The sequence below is a fragment of the Fonsecaea multimorphosa genome, assembly GCF_000836435.1.
Source record: "Fonsecaea multimorphosa CBS 102226 unplaced genomic scaffold supercont1.1, whole genome shotgun sequence".
Taxonomy (NCBI): Eukaryota; Fungi; Ascomycota; class Eurotiomycetes; order Chaetothyriales; family Herpotrichiellaceae; genus Fonsecaea; species Fonsecaea multimorphosa.
In genome coordinates, this window is record NW_015971635.1 from 1,937,737 (window position 1) to 1,957,122 (window position 19,386).

General features: G+C 51.7%; 3 protein-coding genes across 3 annotated transcripts; 2 read left to right on the forward strand and 1 right to left on the reverse strand.

Moving 5' to 3' along the window:
* Positions 1-203: 203 nt before the first annotated feature.
* Positions 204-3,704, forward strand: Z520_00723 (uncharacterized protein; the record flags this gene model as incomplete). The annotated part of the gene is made up of 1 exon (XM_016771243.1): positions 204-3,704. One exon carries the CDS (start codon positions 204-206, stop codon positions 3,702-3,704), a length of 3,501 nt encoding a protein of 1,166 aa, XP_016638153.1.
* A 743-nt stretch (positions 3,705-4,447) lies between these two features.
* Z520_00724 (uncharacterized protein) lies at positions 4,448-13,499 on the reverse strand (the record flags this gene model as incomplete). Its single annotated transcript, XM_016771244.1, has 7 exons — positions 4,448-6,956; positions 7,001-11,432; positions 11,486-11,826; positions 11,875-13,212; positions 13,263-13,296; positions 13,345-13,392; positions 13,469-13,499. 7 exons carry the CDS (start codon positions 13,497-13,499, stop codon positions 4,448-4,450), a joined length of 8,733 nt encoding a protein of 2,910 aa, XP_016638154.1.
* A 321-nt stretch (positions 13,500-13,820) lies between these two features.
* Z520_00725 (uncharacterized protein) lies at positions 13,821-18,974 on the forward strand (the record flags this gene model as incomplete). The annotated part of the gene is made up of 3 exons (XM_016771245.1): positions 13,821-13,995; positions 14,046-18,383; positions 18,448-18,974. 3 exons carry the CDS (start codon positions 13,821-13,823, stop codon positions 18,972-18,974), a joined length of 5,040 nt encoding a protein of 1,679 aa, XP_016638155.1.
* Positions 18,975-19,386: the final 412 nt, after the last annotated feature.

Genomic DNA, 19,386 nt, shown 5'->3' on the forward strand with positions numbered 1-19,386 from the left:
CTCACTGCACTGAACTTGAAGTGGAGACGTCGAAAAGGAGCGCGTCACGTGGGGATAAGAAACCTTATCTCTCCGCATTGCAGCCTCTTCATTACGCATCGCGTGTTCGCCTCCTGAATTTACGATGTCAAGACTCTCGCATTCCAATTTCGACCCAGCTCCCCGTCATGGTGTCGAGCAGTAAAGCAATAACCGCCGCATAGATGCTGTGGCCTCCTACGCCCGCGCAGTGTGCGCGAGGCTACATCAGAACCTCGCAAAAGTTCAGGTTACGCCCACAATTTGCATCGAGAGCGGCCGCCATCCTACGACGACATTATGCCTCCAGCGTTGACCCCTCTGTCAATGCTTCTGCCACCGATCGCAAGTCACTCGCGCAGGTCGCGAGTCCCAGGTATAATGAGATCGGTATACAACAATTGTCCGACTACCTCCATCCTCAAGTCTTCCCTTCTGGGGCCACGCGACCACGTCCAGAGTTGGTAGAATTGTCCAAAGACCATCTGCGTCGGCATGATCTACTGGGAAAAAATCAAGACAATACCCCCGCCATCGGGTTGGACGTGCCCCCGGTCATAGGCAGCAGTTTAGACGAGCACTTCACCAAGCTGGGTCTCGACGCAGCCGAGCCATACTTGTCATACGGCAAGGCATTTGTGCGAGCAAGCACGCCTCAAAGACCACGCAAATGGGTCATTCGAAGCGGGTGGACAAAGTATAACCAGGATATGACGACGGAAGAGGTGGATTCGCCAGACGAGACGATGCTGTCCTTCGACGTTGAAACCATGTGGAAAGAATCCCCCTTCGCGGTCATGGCTACTGCTGCCAGTCCTACGGCTTGGTATGCATGGATATCACCCTGGCTACTGGGGGAAACAACAAATCCGAGACAATTGATCCCCTTGGGTGACCCAACAAAACCGCGGATCGTCGTTGGACATAACATTGGATATGATCGTGCGAGAGTTAAGGAGGAGTACGACCTGCAACAGTCGCGGAACTTCTTCATCGACACGATGTCGCTGCATGTCGCTGTCAATGGTATGTGTTCTAGGCAGCGGCCAACCTGGATGAAGCACAAGAAGAACAGGGATTTGCGGGACAAAATGTCGAGCGACCATAACTCGGTCGAGCTTCAGAGGATGCTTGAGAGTAAGATGTTGAGTGAAGAAGAGGAGGAACTCTGGGTGGGCAGAAGCTCCATCAACTCGTTGCGGGATGTGGCCAAGTTCCATACAGGCATCACGATCGACAAGAGCCAAAGAGATTATTTTGGTGAATTGGATCGAGACGGCATCCTTCAGCGAATCGAAGAGCTGCTCGACTACTGCGCCGCCGATGTGGCCATCACACACAAAGTCTTTCAGAAAGTTTTCCCCAATTTTCTACAAACCTGTCCACACCCTGTGAGCTTTGCCGCACTGCGGCATTTGTCGTCCGTCATCCTGCCTGTCGACAACTCCTGGGACGAGTACATCCGTCGAGCCGAGGAGACATATCTCCAGAGACTGAAGGATGTCGAGCAGCGGCTTTTGCAGCTATCAGATGCGGCTTTAGAAGTCAAAGATAAGCCAGAGATCTACAACAACGATCCGTGGCTGAATCAGCTGGACTGGTCAGGACAAGAGATCAAATACAAGAAGGCCAAGAAGAAAGGCGAAGAACCCGTTCCCGTCGCACGACAAAAGAAGCCAGGCGCCCCTAACTGGTATCGAGATCTATTCACCTCTAATACGTCCCCAATAAACTTGACAGTCCGGACAAGAATTGCTCCACTGTTGTTGAAGCTGTCTTGGGATGGCTACCCTCTGGTATGGTCTGACCAACATGGTTGGACTTTTCGTGTCCCGAACAAGGATACTGGGAAATATGAGCACAGCAACGTTGTCAGCTGTGACATGTCCGAAGAGACGAATTCCAGGCTGCAGTCGGATTTCCAGCACACATACTTCAAGCTTCCCCACAAAGATGGCCCAACAGCGCGTTGTGCGTCACCACTGGCAAAGGGCTACTTACAGTACTTTGAATTAGGTACTTTGTCATCCAAATTCGCTCTGGCAAAGGAAGCTTTGGAGATGAATGCATCATGCTCATACTGGATCTCGGCCCGAGATAGGATCACTTCTCAGTTGGTTGTCAGAGAAGCCGATCGCGATCCCAGCCTGGCCGGCAAGTCTGATCAGGGGTTCATTCTTCCTCAGATCATCCCCATGGGTACTATTACTCGACGTGCCGTGGAGAATACGTGGCTCACTGCCTCGAACGCCAAGGCAAACAGAGTGGGATCGGAACTCAAGGCGATGATCAAAGCACCGCCGGGATACTGCTTTGTCGGTGCCGATGTCGATAGCCAAGAATTATGGATTGCGTCTGTTGTCGGTGATGCCCAGTTTCAGCTGCATGGCGGAAATGCCATTGGCTTCATGACCTTGGAAGGAACCAAGGCTGCTGGAACAGATCTACATTCCAAGACGGCAAAGATTCTGGGAATTTCTCGCAACGATGCCAAAGTGTTTAACTACGGTCGTATTTATGGCGCCGGGCTCAAATTCGCGGCGACTCTGCTTCGGCAATTCAACCCATCCCTGTCGGAACAGCAAACAAATGACATTGCGTCGAAACTCTACAAGGAAACGAAAGGAACTCGTACACGGCGCAAGATGTTTGGGAGTGGCAGCTTCTGGCGAGGAGGTACCGAATCATTTGTCTTCAACAAACTCGAGGAATTTGCCGAGCAGGAGCGTCCTCGCACTCCGGTGCTAGGAGCAGGGATTACTGAAGCTCTAATGCGAAGATTCATCAACCAAGGCTCGTTCATGACTTCTCGGATCAATTGGGCCATTCAGTCGTCTGGCGTCGATTACCTTCATCTTTTGATAGTCAGCATGGACTACCTATTCCGGCGGTTCAACCTGGATGCTCGCCTTGCGATCACCGTGCACGACGAAATCAGATACCTCGTCAAACACGAGGACAGGTATCGAGCTGCTCTGGCCTTGCAAATCAGTAATCTGTGGACAAGGGCTATGTTCTCTCAACAAATCGGCATCGAAGACCTTCCACAGTCTTGCGCCTTCTTCTCAGCAGTGGACATTGACCATGTTCTCCGCAAAGAAGTCGATATGGATTGCGTGACGCCCAGCCACCCGGAAAAGATCCCCCACGGCGAGAGTCTAGACATTAACCAGTTGCTCGACAAGGGCGAAGAGGCGTTTTTGGATCCATTCATCGTGCCGAAAGACGGACCAATTGATCTGGATAAATATGCATACACGCCGAGACAGAGTGTCATGTCGAGTCTGAACAGTTCGGGCGATATTACTTACATCAAGGCGCAGATCACAAGCGACGACAAAGAATTGAAGGCAATCATCCGGGATGCAGAGAACGAAGCTTCCTCCTCTGCACAAGCTTCTGCGCCCACAACGACGACGACGAAAGGCTCTACCGGATCCAGTTCTGGTTCTGGTCCTAGCACTTCAGGATCTCCGCGAGGAAGACGCCCGAAGGTTCCAAAAGTCCCTGTGCCTCTGCACGCGCAGCCGCAGCGCGCCATGCTGATGGAGGTCGAGGAGAGGTGGGACATGGGGTATAAGAAGGCCCTTGGCAACGGCGGCCATAAGCCGTGGCTAACAATGACGGAGAAGAAGGCGCCGACGGAGTGGTCGAGCCAGTGGGCGAACGATGGATGGGAGGTCTGACATGCGACATGTAACATGGTGTATATGTTCCTCGTTGGAAGAGGTGCAATCTAATCGTGCCCCATTTTTTTTTTCTTGCGGCAAATGGTACGAATATACGGAGTACGTCTCAATGGTGGTGGCACTGTTCGATGTATCTATACGCGTCGCCATCTCAGGGGGTTTGGGTTTGGACATGGACCTGGAAAATCTGGAGGCTGGATGGGGTCTGGGATGTTATATGTACTGTAAGTAACTATGTACTCTGTGTGATCTTTCATGGGAGCTTCGGGCGGCATCTCGAGAAAGAAAAAAAAAAGGAAAAGGTACAGTGCATTCAGTGTTTTCATCACGGAAGGGAAAAAGGAGGGCCGGATGTATGAAAGGACTGGGGAATATGGCCCATGTACACACACTCCTTGTATCTATCTATATGCAATGCAGTATGTGTAGGGGGGGGGGTAGATGTGCCTGTATTCTGTTCAATGTGTCAATCAGCAGCGAATGAAGGTGGAACGCCTGTCTATACACGTCAAGTCACGCCTCTTGACATACACTTCGTCCATAGTTCGTCATCAACTCTCTTCGAGAGACAACTCCCTACCGCGTCCAGATCGTGTGTTGAATGGGATATTCGACACACACATCCTATTCGTTCCGTCTCTTCACCTTTGCCGTTTCTTCCTCTCTGTCATCGAACTGATTTACTTGTCCCCATTATGTCTGCCCTGCCACCTACCTCCAATAGATCAAGACCCAACACCTTAAACATAAGCAGCCCACCCGCAATACAGCACAGCCAAGTTCCTCTCGTCCGTGGCCTGCCTGATCAGCTCGTTCACGGTGGCTTCCACACTCAGAGCCTTGCCCAGTTTCTTGGCCACGACGGTCAACGCGCGATCCGCTTCCGAGGGCTCGGTCTCTTCTCTGCGTGCCGCAATCACGCCGCCTGCGTTGTCACCGACGCCGCTGGTCGTCGACGTTGGAGTCGACGGTCCGCCAGCAACACTAGCCGCATCCGCAGCGGCGGCTTGCTCGTTGTTTTCCTGCATCTTCTGCAGACGGAGGGGGGAGATGGACCACGAGTATAGTGGGTCGTAGCGGAGGACGTCCAAGATGGTCATGATTGCTTCTTGATCGTGGCGGAGGGCTTCGAGGGTGAAATTGCAGCATCGCCGAAAGACGCCTTCCACTCCGGTGAGACCCATCCCGTCTACCAGGTCACGAGTGAGGCGGAAGGGTACAACTTCGGGAACAGGGAGAACGCGGCCTGCTTCGAAGGCGACGCCCAAGTCGATGTGGACCACTTCTCCGGTTTTCTCGTCCAGGAGGATATTGTGTCCGTGTCGGTCTCCTAGTCCAAGGACATGGCCTAAGATGCTCACAGCAGCGGTGGACCGACTGTAGTTGAGACGCTTATAAAACCAGTCATCTGGGTCAAGAAACTTCTCCATGAAGAAAAACCGCATAACTGGGTGGAAGTTGGCAGTGACCGTCTGGTAGGCTCGCACACGCTGCTCATGATTCTTGGCCTGCGCCTCGAAGATATCCTTCCTGGCACGGTTCGCCTTGTAGTCCTTGGGATAGTAGCGCGCGTGAGCAGGGAGCAGATACTCATTGAGTGGGATAGTGTTCTGGACAAATTCGATGACGCCCGAGTTCTTCGTCAGTGGGATGACCTTGTAGGTTCGAATGCCGAGGTTGCGACGCCGTGTGGCACGATGGTCCTTCAAAAGGTTGGATACCTGTTCAAAGACTTGCTCCATGATGGCGTCTTGCCGAAGGTCGTCGTTGCCTCCCTTCAACAGCAGTTTGTGTCGAGACCCATCCGACGCCGTGATTGTCGCGATTTTGGGAGCTGATACACCTCCGGCGACAGAAATCGTTGGATCAATCGTACTCGAAGTCGGTACATTTGAATAGTCTCGATCTGCTCGCAGGGCAATGTTCATGGTTGGGGGAGGGATCTTTGTCGTGGGTTTCGTGATCTGAGCTTCTAGCGCTGGACCATGTTGCAGCTTTCGTAGCGCGAGTTTCGAGCCACTCTTGAGGTCTTTGTCAGAGAGTGGTTCCGCAGCCACCCGATTCAGAGCAACGCAAGTATTGTGAACGGTCGTCCATATTGCCGAGGATGTGCTTTGTTGCTTGACACGTTCGGTTAGTACGTTTGCTGCGGCGAACCTGGAAGCAGCCACTTCATCCCCAGGCGGGCCTTTCGACTTGCTGGTTGCAAATACCTGGTACAGACTGTGATATGGATGATCAGAGCAGATGCGGAACATGAGATTCTTGAGTTGTTTCTGAAAATCATCTTGGATATCCAACAAGCGAGACGACAGCTGATTGACGAGTGGGGCGAACTTGAGAGTAGGGACTGAATCGAGGTACTTGTGGACAGCAGCGTTTGCTGTTGGACTCTCAGCTTGATTCAGCCACAGTGCAATGAAACGGAGGGTATCACTCGGGTAGTCATCGGAAGCCCTCATTGACAAGAGATAATTCTCCAGGCACCGAAGAATGAGATTCTCCCGGTCCTGCGAAACTCGTCTCCATTCTTGCTCGTCGAGTTTGAACCAGGTTTTAGCTCTGGCTAGATGTGTCTTCAATTTGGCTCGCTGTTGGTCGCTTTTGGCATTTCTTACCATCCTGTCTAGCTCCCGGACTTCGTGCATTTTCCGATCTCTGATTTTGCTGATACGCGTGAAGTCATCCAGGTTGTCCGTGTCCTGCAATTGCATGTCGCAGAACGCAGCAAAGTTATGGAACACCCTGCCTGCAGCAGAGCCTGTACGAGGTTCCTGCAGCTCTCGGATGGCTGGCGCGAGGTACTGTTCTATAATCTCATCCGGCTTTTCTAGACGGGCTTCAGCAATTTTGTGTCCCAGATCTGTCAGAATATCAGCTCGCGGAACGCTGATGGGCTGTGCCGCAGCTTCTTTGCGGTCTCTCAGGTTTTGTAGAATGCCAATGGAGGCTGAAACTTCCTCTTGAGCCCACAACGTCTTGGCCAGGTCATAGTTGATAGCGACGTCGACTGCCAGTCCTACACTTTCAGCCAACTGAGCTAACTGTGAGAGGTACATTGCTCGATTCAGACTGAATTGCGGCGCCTCGTAACTGGAGGCCATGTCCAGAGACTGTCGAGTAACTTGAACTTCAAGCAGCAGCGCCTGCGACAGGTTCAATGAAAAAGCAGCCCGTAAGTGATTATTTCGACGGATAGCGGCGAAAGCGGCCTCCCTGCCGGCCAGGATCGGTGATAATGCGTTGAATCTGCTGCGGTCAGTCACCATAATGTCGTGTGTAGCAGTACTTACTCTGCAAGCTTGATCCTTTGATCCCTCGCCATTATCGCCGTACAGGTCGACTCTAGGGTCTCTGCAGATGTTGCACCCACAATCTGCCTCGCCTCTGCCAGGACTGCCAATTTTGGATGGAGATCACCCAATTGACTCCGGTTTATAACGCCCATTCGCAAGGTATCCCCATGCTGCAGCAATAACAAGTCCAGCTCTCCAGCTAGACTGCTCTTACTCGATATGCTGTGCATATTGCGAAATAGTGATGACAAGGCTGTCGACGGTGAGGACGGCTCACTGGCCCAGAACAGATCCCAATGACCCAGGGCTAAGTTATGCTCGGCTGAGGTGGCCTTGTGAGGCCCTTCGTAATGTTGCTTCACTGCCTCCGATATACCTTGCATATTTGCGGCGCTCAAGGTCAGTGCTGTTGTGAAGGCTACATCACCCAAGGTATTCTCTGGCTCCTCCAGTCTCAGTTGAGAATCGAGCATTGCGCTCTGAAAAGACAAGGATTTCTGACTCGCCCCTTCATGGTTCATTTTGCTGATGATTGACTTCAGATCGTGGATCTGGTGCTTGCCATAGAAGAAGTCAGGATCGTCGACGTTTTCATAAATCTTGGAGAAAACTTCCGTTGAGACCTCGTTAGTCATCGCGAACGACCTTCGAGATGACCGACCTGTCTGGAGCTGGGCTTGAGAATAGTGCAGCTCTAAGAAGAGCAGAGCTTCATGCCACATTTGACAATCACTAGCAGCCATGGCGGCGTTGCTGAGATCCACTTCCAGCCAGGAGTTTCGTTGCGCCATGTTGGTCTCGTTGGGGAGGTGGCATTTTCGGAGATACAAGAGCGTTTTCAGAATCAATTTTCTGGCCTCACTGGATGCACGGTCCCCTGACGAAAAACCTGCAGAGAAGGTCTGAGATAGTCCCTCGTGGAAAGTTTGGTGGGAGTTGGTTTCACCAAGCAGAATGAGGTGGACGCAATATGGTAGCAGGATGCCGGCTGCATCAGGGACCGTATTGATCAGAGGCTGGAGAAAGCCCAAGACAGGGTCACCAGCAGCAGCCTCGGAAATCTGGATGAGTAGGTCCGTGGCCCAGTCACGCGACCGGCTGTGGAAATCGTGAGTCTCTCCTTGTTCGCCTATGAGACCAAACGTCGTGGACAGCGGCGTAGCAGGACATGGGAAATTTTTGAACCTCAACTCTTGCACAACCCTTCTGTCAAAATCGGCTGCTAAAAAGGCGGATTCATCAGCTTCGCGCAGGTTGCTAGAGATGAGCTCTAGAGTATTTTCGGCGACAGTCAAATCAGGATAATCAGACTTCCAGAGCAGATCCACCAGGTAGCATACAATATTTGTGTAGGAAGAGACCGCTTCGAGTCCGGCATCGGGCGGTTGACTTTGTACAGGCTGTGTTTTATCGTCGCTGGTCGAGATTAACCCACGCATGATATAACCCCGACCAATCCCCTGCGCTGCCCAGATGCGGAAAGATTTGTCTAAATCGAATCTGGTCAACAGGCTTTCCAGTGTAGATGAGAATCGAGAAGCATCCTCATCATTGGCAAGTATGTCGTCTTGATAGTCTGACGGCGTACAAAACTGGTGGCACAATATCTTGATCGAGAGATCAAAATGAAAGCCTGACAGAAGAGGGTTGTTGCTGCTTTGATCTGACAGCAAAGCATAAAGCAGCTGCCCTTCGCTTGTGCTTTGCGCGCTGCTCCCTTTCTGAGCTATACCTTTTGCATGTCGAATGATGTGCTTGAACCTTCGTAGTGTTTCGCCATCCGTGTTTGTGAGCTCCAGGGATTCCAAGTACTGCCCTAGAAAAGCCCGAAATTCTTGTGCGTTAGTCATAGTAGCTATGAATTGATCTTCTTGCGTAGTGCTATCCTGAGTGGATGAGATGAAGCCAGTAAGGGACCCGAAGATTGAGACACAGAGACCAGCGATGAACGAAGGTCGAGAGGCTAGAGATTGTGCTCCGTGACGAAGGAGACAGCGGTAGATGCTCATTGTCTCCTCAGCACACTCGAAAATAGTAAGATAAGGTCGCAGGTTATGCAGCATCATCTCCAATGGATAGCCATCCCAAGCAATCGGACCCGCAAGGCTGATTACGATGCGAATTTTGCGGATGATGCTGCAGGTGTGTAGAGGCCCTAACGCTGGCCTTGCTCTGTCCAGAAGTTGTCTGTACAGATGGACTAGGAAACCTGATGTCCATATGTCACTCTCTTTCATATCGAGTCGCCAACACAGGTATTTGAGCTCTTCCGGAAGGCAGCGTGCTCGGAAGCATGGCTGCTGAGCAAGGGGTAGCTGGATATTTTGACCTGAGTCATTTACCATCTCTTGCCAAATTGCAAGACTAGAGCTGGGAAGAGTCTTTTCAATCCCCCGATCATCTTGAAGGGATAGCACCAGCAGGGCAATAATGTCTGGGAGGCACTCACGCAGTCGTTGAAGGTATAGTTGTGACCCGAGTTGCTTTCGCACTAACTTTTCCGAGCCATCATAAAGACGGTCGTGTTTTGGCACGCTAGTTTCTGAAGCAAGTGTGTACGCTTCGGCGTAGGCAAAGTTTTCGCCAAGTACAAGATTCCAGTCCTGGCCAACTAGTTGGGCCAGCTCTTCGGAGTGTTGAAATCCTCGGAGAGCGATCTGCCCTGCGAGCTCCCCGATATTGTCAGCGGCCATCTCCTGCAAAGAAGCGTACTCGAACAGTTGGAAAGGCATGCTGCCAAGGGTCTCCTGTGACAGCCATGTGTAGAAAATCTGGGAGGAGAACAACTTGAAAAGCTGCCTCGGTCGTCGTAGTTTGAGCACTTCGCAGGTTCTGGCAATACAGCCACGTCCGAGTTTTGTCGTAGAAGGCACATGTGCGACCGTCTCGAATAAGTGATACATGGCTTGCCGCAGGACGGTGTGCCATCGAGCTCCAAGGTAAGAAACAATGTACAAGCGCGCAGCGATACCTTCTTTGTTGTCGGGATCCGAGGGTAATTTGGTGACGATGTCATCGAATATTGCTTCGTGTTGAGTCAAGACGTACTTTTCGAAGATGTGAGACAGTTTACCCGCAAGCCGATACTGGGCCGCCGCGTCACTGACTTCCAGGATGTTCAGCAGGCTTGTGCGTGGTGACGGTAAGTCTTCGCTGCCATAAGATGCATCTTTGCGCAGCAGAGCATCCAGAAGATCCGCCAGTGTCGATAGCACTCTCGGGGATGCAACGCCTCTGCGGGTCGTGGTGTTGAGGAACCAATAATAGATATCAAAGGCCGTGTCTGCCAAATTGTCGTCGTCGTCTTCAGTCGTCCAAAGATCCATGAAGCTCTCAAGCGTGTGCAGACAAAAACACAACGCGGGCTCGCATCTTTCAAAGGCTTCATCCTGCAAATATAACTCAGCCAGTTTCTTGAGCAAGCGGTGCGCGTCTCGGCGAGTTGTTGCAGGTTTCAGAATTAGAAATTCCTGCACCACTCCTCGTGCAGCAATGAGCGAAAGCGGATCAAGCGCTAAGAGCTCATCAATGACCAGACCAGTTGCAGAAGAGTCGAGGATTCCCTCAGATTTCACCATTTGAAGAGCTATCGTCAGCTCCACTGCGTACCTTGCCAACCTGGCAGGCGAATCTTTGCATACCGGAAGGTCCAGCCTCGAGATGTCGATGCCATCGCCAAACTGGCTCCTTTGAGTTGCCTGAGAGTCCCACGCAGCATCATCCAGGAAGTCGAAGTCTGAAGGCCCGTTCCTATTTTTTGATGACATGGCGTGACGAGCAATATGTAATGCGGATTCGATGGCCGCTTCATATTCTTTGCCATAGTTGCGGGTGCCAATGCCGGACAGCTGTTTATGGGCGGTGACAACACAATAGCAGAGACGATTGGCCATTTCTCGAGAGCGATCGATAGGCTGATTTTCTATGAAATCCGCGAGGACGCGGAGGCTCTCATTCAGAGTTGAAGGCTGTTTGTACCCAGGAGCTTGACCACTGCAACGAACCCACAAGGCAGAGGAGATGGCCGATACAACACCTAGAATTTCGACAATATCATTTCCAATATTTGAAGTTCGCTCGGCACAGATCACCTTCCATGAGTGGACAAAATCTCTCGCCTTGTTTGCTAGAAAGTCCATCACACTTCGGAAAACGCGAGTCATGATGGACGTCTCAAACTGGCGAGGCAAAGTGATGAAACCTTCATCTGCCTCGACTATTGAAGAAGGGAGGGCGAGAAGATAACGTAAGAATTCGAGATTAACCGATGCCATCAGCGCCAACTCGAACAACGAATGCGCCGGTGCCCAAGCTTCACCAGAGGTTATCGCATCAGCGTGGCCACACATAGTGGTCAACAAAGAATATAAGAGCTCGGGTTTGGCGTGACAGACAATCTGTGCATTGTGAAGGCGATCAAGGTTTGAAGCTACACGAGAAAGTCAGCCGTACTTATCAAGGCTCCGACAGAAACGAACGTACGGAGAGTCCAGCGAGCAGAGAGCCAGGCAATAATCTTCAGCCCGAAAGACTCGAAGCGTCTCTCGTTGTCAAAGAATTTAGAGCGCAGCGCATGTGTCATCAATACCAGGGAAGTGTCTGTGAGGCTGCTGGGGCCATTATTACCACCTCCGAATAAGGCAGTGTCGAGCGAGTTTGCGCTCATTGACGAGTCTAGAGCGCCCACCCGGAGGAGCACATCAAGTGCATGGCATGCAGCCCTCGTTGTGGAAACCACTGTTATTGCTCTGCTTGCTGCATCCCACACCTGTGGCCAGAAAGCTGAGTTTTCATGATCGCGACTAGCATTGTCGACTGCTAGTCTAGATTGTGGTGAGCCATGAAATCTGGATTTCGGGAAAACGACGTACCGTGAAAAGATTAGGAGAATCCAAGTTTGAATGGTAGGGTCCTCACTGCCAAGGTCCGGCAATAACTTGTAAAGGTCCTTTGTCCATTCTTGCTCAATGCCTCCAGGCTGATCGAAGAGAAACAGGATTACCTGCAGAGCGACTAGTTTCTCTTGCCCCGTGCCCACGACTGCTAGTTCGAGAATCTCATCCAAGCGGCTCTGGACCTTCTGTCGCTTCCGCGGAACCTCCGCTGTGTCAGTTGTATCACCCTCGCTATGTCGTTTGAGACTCAGTCCAATGACGAGACACGCAATGATGGACAATATAAACCAGCTGGTTATTGCGCGCGGAGAACTTCGAACAGGTTTAAATTGCTTGAGCTGCAGGGGAGTATTTTCTGAGGCGAGAATAGGCTGTAGGTCGTCGAAGTGTAGAATGTCCCTTTCATTTCTAGTGCGATATTCTGAAAGCATGGTGATCAAAAGCGGTTCCAACAGGGCTGAATCGATTGCGGGCCAGGGTGCTTTTTGGGCAAGAAACAGATATCGGCATGTGAACAAAGTTAAGAGCATCTGTTGCTGGAGCAGGATAGACCTGCTGGGCCACAGTCGCCTGATGACGGGAATGAGGTTGGACAACAGTGTCTGGGTTAGGGCAACATCTTCAGCAAGAGAGACAAAAAGCAGGTTGTTCACAGTCTCAAATGCCCCTTCTTGGCCCCTTCTGTCGACCTGCAAGAAGTCTTGAGCTTTCTCAGCAATAATTGCTGCTCGTGACATGAGCGGTGCGTTGACAAAAAATGTCAAGCACTTCAATGCAGCCCATATATCTTCGAAATTAGACGCACTGCCCATACTGGTGCTCCTGGAGCTTGTGTGGCTGAGTCGCACAGACAAATGTGGACCGTTCCTTGGAGTCATGGTAGTATCTCTACTGCTTGAGATCCCATCGTCAACCATGCCATCCTCGAGGCCAATCGTCAGACATTCGAGCGCAAAGTCGACGTATCCTTGCCACTGTTTAGGGCGCATATGTTCTCCATGTGGAGCATAGCCAAGGAGAATTCTGAAGCTCTTGAGGTAGTCATTCTGAAGTGGCTCGCATAAACAACCATCCGACGTGGGGAGGGTATCGATTATGTGGTCCAATACGGAAAGAGCAGTTCTGAAAGTGAGCTTCGGGGTTGCTACATCGACCACTAGCCGAAGGGCAGCAGACGCCGCTTGCAAACGAGAGGCAGCAGTGTTCCTCGTCGTTGGCTTGGTGGTGGCTCGAAGGAACACAGGCTTTTCCTTGGACACTAGCTTGTAGAGAAGCTCCAATATTCTATGGAAAATGTCCTCCTCAATATCGTCCCTGGATCACCGGGTCAGCCAGCACAGCAATGAAAGGAACGGTGCACCTACGAGTTCCTCTCTTCTCCCAGGAGGCGTTTGAGCTCTAAGGCGATGTTGTTAGCTCCGAACAGTCGAAATGATCCAGTCTTACCCTCGAGCCCTTCACTTCTCGCTCTCTGACTGTCCGCTCCTAGCTTTGCTGTGACACACAAAATCACATTGTTAGTCGGCGAGGCTGAGCGATAGGGGACTTCGGGGGAATGTTGAGTTCATACCAACGGCACTTCCAATATTAGCCTCCGACATCTCTCCGATCAGCAGAGTCGTAGGATTGACCCGGAGCAAGACTCATGATCCGGCCAGGTAGATAACATATGCCTCTTGATCAAGACAGATTGGCTGTGGACTGGCGGCAACGAGGTGAAAGCCGCTCGCCGGAGAATCGGAATGGCGAGAGCGAGGCGAAGATCGAGCTTGGCGGCGCTAACCCAATTTGGAAGTTGCGACAAGCGTAACTGCGATCGCGCTTCGACTTTTTTCTGGAGACGCGCAGCAAACGTGCAGCAAGTCAACAAGTTCCTCGCGCGTTTCTTCCTCCCAAATGACCTCTACTTCGATACACTCGTTATGGACAGTCTCTCGCGTCTACAAGGTCTCCATGCTGACCTTGTCGCCTTCACCGAAACGCGACTGGCCAACATCGACCGCCTATGGCAGGAACTAGAGGACAGCATTCAGGATTTCAGGAAGCTGCTGGACAAGACAACACCAACGAGTGCCGATCGAGACGCTTACAACAACGGTCTGATAATCTAGTACCTCCTCATGGTTTTCCCACTAATTCATATGCAGGGAAACTCAGCGTCGACGACGAGGAATATGCCGTCAATGATGAATTCAAGCATATCAGCCGGGCCATTGCAACCACTCTTGACCTAGACGAAATCGAGGCCGGACGACTACTCATCCAAAGTCGAGCCGATATCCACACCACAGAGGATTCTTTTGTGATGGACGCAGTGAGCAAGTTTCACAATCGCAGAGATCTCCTACTCCAGTCCCTCCGAATTACGCTCCAACAGTCGCTCACTTTGGAACCTGATGATGGAGTCAAACATGTCTTTGAGACCACCGTTGCACGGGTGTTGGAGATTGATGGTGGTGTTCCCGGCAACGGATCAATCTTCACCAGAAAATGCTTGGGTGCATTGGAGGACATTGAAAAGTTACAAGCCAAGGTTGCGGATGCACTTCAGAGCAAAGCGGTTCTAGGTGGGCCACGCGGCCCCGAGTTCTATGCCACCCTTGAATTCCAGCGAGACAGTCTGTTCAAGCAGCATGAGGCCCTTGCTTGTATTCTCGCGTATTTGTTTCAAGGAGACTACACCAACCAGGAAGATCTGCGAAAGCTCCACGGTGTGCTGCCGCGCTGGAACCGCCTCGATTTCAATCTTATCCACTATCTGCCCGCATTCTCCGCAGCATTTCGACAGTACGGTTCTCCCGGGAGCCACCTTTCCCCTGAGAGCACTGCCTCCCTCGACTCTGTATTTGGGTCAGTGCCACAAGATGCCCCCTCGACCCCCATCAGACCTTTCCAGGCAGTTTTGAGTCTCTGGTGGACTGTTGAGTACAGTGGGCAATTCCGCGACCTGTCCGACCAGGACCCAGGAGCAGACAAGCGGGCAAATGCAGTCAAGGCAGCGCTGAAGGAGGATGCGTTAGAATTCATGCTTGCAATATGTACCAGCACCAATTCAGATGTCTGGCGGCATCCTGCCCGGCAGGAGCTGGTGGCTCTACTTCTCATCGATACTGCGGGTTTCGCGCTCGAAGGCGAGCAGACCTCATCCTACTTTCGGTTACAATTCATGCAATCTCTCGAAAACTTCACCGAGGCCTTCATTTCGAACATGCCGGACTCGATACGAAAGCTCAGGACCGAAGAAGACGACCAGAGGTTGAATCAATTGACAGCAATGCAAGAAGGCTTGCCACCTACTAATCAAGGCACGAGCGTCAGCAAACTGCATCTGGAATGTTTCCTCATCCTCATTTCGTTCGCGTTTGAAGGAAGACCCGAGGCTGCGGAGCAATGGTGGGAAGACCCCGACAGTAACTTGTATGGCTTCCTGCAGTGGGCATCCAGAAGACAAACAGTGCCAAGGGTGAGCGCTTTTTGCGAGCTCTTATGCTCGATCTCAGAGGAGCAAGAGTGCGCTGAAGCTGCCCACAAATTCTTGCTGGACGACTCACAGCCTGCTCCAGTACGAGGTAGACGCAACCCTTCCATGAACTATCAACAGATTTTTGCCGAGTTGGAGCTCTATGCGCAGAAGGTCCATGAACGCCCTATTACCTCGCAACTACCAAACGTACGAAAGATCCAGCCCACGGATATGAACGAGCTGGAGAGCCCTGTCATGCTCTCCTGTTATCTCCGCTTACTTGCGCACCTCAGTCGACAGCCCAGTGGTACGCGGCAATACATCCTACAGACCGTGACTCCGGCTTTCCCGCACGCTCTCCTGCTTCTCAGTTCCGGTCCTGTCCCAAGTTATCTGAGAGCAAGTGTTTTCGCGGCACTAGACGCGCTGCTGACTGACAAGACCGCTCAAACTGCTGCCACACTGTGGCAAATCGTCGACGAGTGGGCGGCAAACAGCCATGACAGAGCCCGACCAACCGCCAGCAAAACGATAGCACCTCCCAAACCAACGCTGCTCAACCTACAAAGCACGCTCAATTCAATAGCAATGTCATTTGACCAGTATGATGCCTTTGTCGTGTTTCTCCGGGATCTGGTCGTTTCTTTGCCTTCCACCGGGCTCGGGACTGATTTGCTTCCATTTCCCAAAGATCTCGGAGCGTCGTACAGGGCCCCCGGGATAGCCCCTTACATCGACTTTGTATGCGGTCAAGTCTTTGCCAAAGCGATCCTAGAAGTTGGTGATGAGCTTCAACGATCAATTGGTTCATTCCATTGTCTCGAATTCGTGGCGGTTGGCCTCGAGGGGTTCAATGAAGACTATGTGGCGATGCTTGACCGTACGTCATCCGCACATGACGCTCTTCAAGAAATGCCGGAGGCAGCTTCATATGCTCAACGCAGTCCATTTGCGAGGCTTATGCAGTGGATCCTTAGCAGTGATATGACCAAGCCGTTAATGGAAACCCTCCGCGTGTCTGGCGAGGCTGCCGATGCGGCTCTGCCGGACTCGCCCTTGCTCCTCAGCCTACAACGCTCGATTGACATCATCAATCGGGTGCTTGAGTTGCAGCCAACCTATTTCGACATAGTAAGACCGCTGGTGCAGTCTCAGTCAGCACAAGACGGCCCACTTGCTCGGCCAAATCTCAATGGCCTAGAAGATAGCCTGGCTGCGAACCCAGAGATCGTACTCAATCTTTGCCAGTTTTCTGCTACCGGGCATTCTGAGCTCGCACTTCGCGCTCTGGCTCTGCTGCAGAAGCTCTCCAGCTCTCCGAAGCTCAACAACCATTTCCTGGCTAGCGATCCCACCCTTGGTCGGACGCGGAGAATTGTGGATATGTTGGGTCCAGATCCGGCCTTTGAGCTGGCGCCAATTGCGAAAAATTTGTCTGCAAGGCTGCAGTTCGATGTCCGGGAGCTTGAGGAAGGATTTGAGTCCGTCAGCTACCTCCTCAAAGACGGTATTTTGGCTTTTTTTAATGCATGCCTCGAAACGCAGCCCGATCTTCCAAACCTCGCGCACCTTCTCATAGGCTTCGCTAGATTGGGCGAACGTTTGACCATTTCCGACTCGATCGACGCAGCAACTGCTGTTTTCAACTCCATAGTTGATCTGGCCCGGAATTACCCTGACGACGAGGCTGGTATCATGTCATCATGGTTGATACACATGAAAGCAGCCGCACTGCGTGTGCTGAGACATCTATGGCTGTCTCCGATATCAGCTGCAATTGTTGTTGGCCAACTCCGCCGATTTCAGTTCTTACAATCTTTGTACTTGAGCCTACCCGTCGTCCATCAGCGAACTCTGTGGGACGGCAATAGCGTGCTTCACCCAGCTTTCTGGTACACCACATCTGCAGAAGCTCTTGCTGAGTTCCTCACATTTCGGGCGTCGTTGTACAATTATACTGCCAGTGAGATACGGTCAGCAGTGCGTGAAGGGTTGTCGACAACACTGCGACAGACCTTGTCAACTCTACAAGGGAAGACGACAACCATGGACGGCAGTATCATCACCAACCCTGATGTGTTTGCTCTTTTTGACTTTCTCGAACTCGATCTTTCCGCCAATCTAGAGCTAGACCCTCAATTCTACGCGGGAGTGGACTTTGAGATCTATCTGACGGAGGCTACCGACAGTCAGCCTAGCGTTTACGACGTTAAGATGATCCGCGAGTATCTCAATGCTTACCGGGCCGACATGGTACGAAATCAGCCAACACCGACCAGCAGCAAAGTCGACGAGCAAATTCTGATTGACGAAGCCGACACTATATTGGCCAAAATCGAAGCTCGAAATCGGTCTATCCTTGCCCACAAAGCCAGGAGTGATGCATTACATGAATATGTGGAAATGCTCATCGCTATCATTGAAGGTTGCCCAATGGAGGCAAAGTCCAAGGCGCAATTTATCTTGCACATGCTGCAGGTCATGCTTCCCAAGCTCGATGTCTTTATTGTTGACGGAAGAGCGGATGTATTAGAGCTAGCCCGAGCCGCTGATGCCCTGCTCTTCTCCCTCTATCGAACAGACCTCAGCAACACCAACATGAACAATCTTATCACAGAGAAATTGTTCCAGCTCTTCCGTGCCTCTGTTGAAGGGATTGCAGCATCTAACTCAAACACAAATCTTAGGACGATATTCTACAGCATTTGCTCGCAGTACCTGGGCCGCATTACAACCTCCCCTGGTGGCCTCTCCGATGTAGACGCGAAAGCAAGGCGTAACAGTATGGACTGTGTTCGATCAACGAGCCAACGGGTCGTGCAGATCTTGTGCGATGATGCGGAGGACGGAGTGGACGCTTGCAGGTTGAACGCCCTCAATCTTCTGTCGTTTCTTACTTCCCTGGCCCGCACAGAGAAATCAAACTTCGTCCTCGATTCATTCGTCAAGGCCAACATGCTAGAGATCCTGGTTGACCCTCTCAAGCACATTGCGGCAGAATTTCAGAGCTCGGAACCAGTTTGTACGTCCCCCACCCAGATGAGGCAAGATGCTATTATTTCATTGCTAATGTGTCCAACCAACAGATCGGCGTTACCTTCTCTCCGTCTTCGAAGCACGCATGTTTCTCCTTCTGCAGATCTCGCGCACCCGGGACGGCGCAGGAGCTCTCCTCGATGCAGGGCTCATGTCTGCTGTTCGCGACTCCATCCTCTTCCGAGCAGATCCCGATCTCGGCATCTCGATTCCTTCGCCTGCCAACGACACGGCTGAGTCCAATGATTATGCTGCTGACTCCGTCATGTCTGCCCTCCGCACATATTACGTCCTTCTGTCATCAACGCTCCGCGTTCTTCTTTCGACATTTCTCTCCAGAGGTGCTCAGAACGAGCAAATTCAATATCTCGCCCGCTCCTTTTTGACCGAATATCGGCCGAACATGGTGGGTGTGTTCAAAAAGCACACGGGTGTAAGTGGCAAGGTGGACCAGGCGTTGAGGCCGCTAGTGGAGGAGTGTGTGCGGTGTTATACAGGCCTGGCTACGTTGTCGGGGTTTGTGGATTTTGAAGATCAAGCAGGATTAGATCCTGGACAGGACGGCGGGTTCTCGTAAGTGTTGGACATGTGAAGAGTACCTAGGTAGATTGTGGACATAGTCCAAGGTTCACGAAGAAGAAATGAGCTTTCAGTCAAGAGCTGAGGGGGACGAGTTTGTTCGAATGGCGTATTCGTCTCCAACCCCATTTCATCGGTCCATTTGCTGCTTTCTCCTCGCAAACGTAAGCTTTAAGTGAAACCATCGTAGGCATGTTGAATTGTCCGGGCGATGGACCCCGACCACCTGCAGCTTAGCAGGGTGTATGTCCTCTGGTCAGCTATTCGTTCCTCTCCCGCGTAATCCTCAACGAAAGCAAAGTCGAGATTGATTTACATAGCTCGTGAACCCCTTCCGCTTTCTTTCCCTTCTCCCTGGTGTCCGAAAATCCATGAATACCTGATTTGTTAGATGGAAGGGGGGTCGGTCC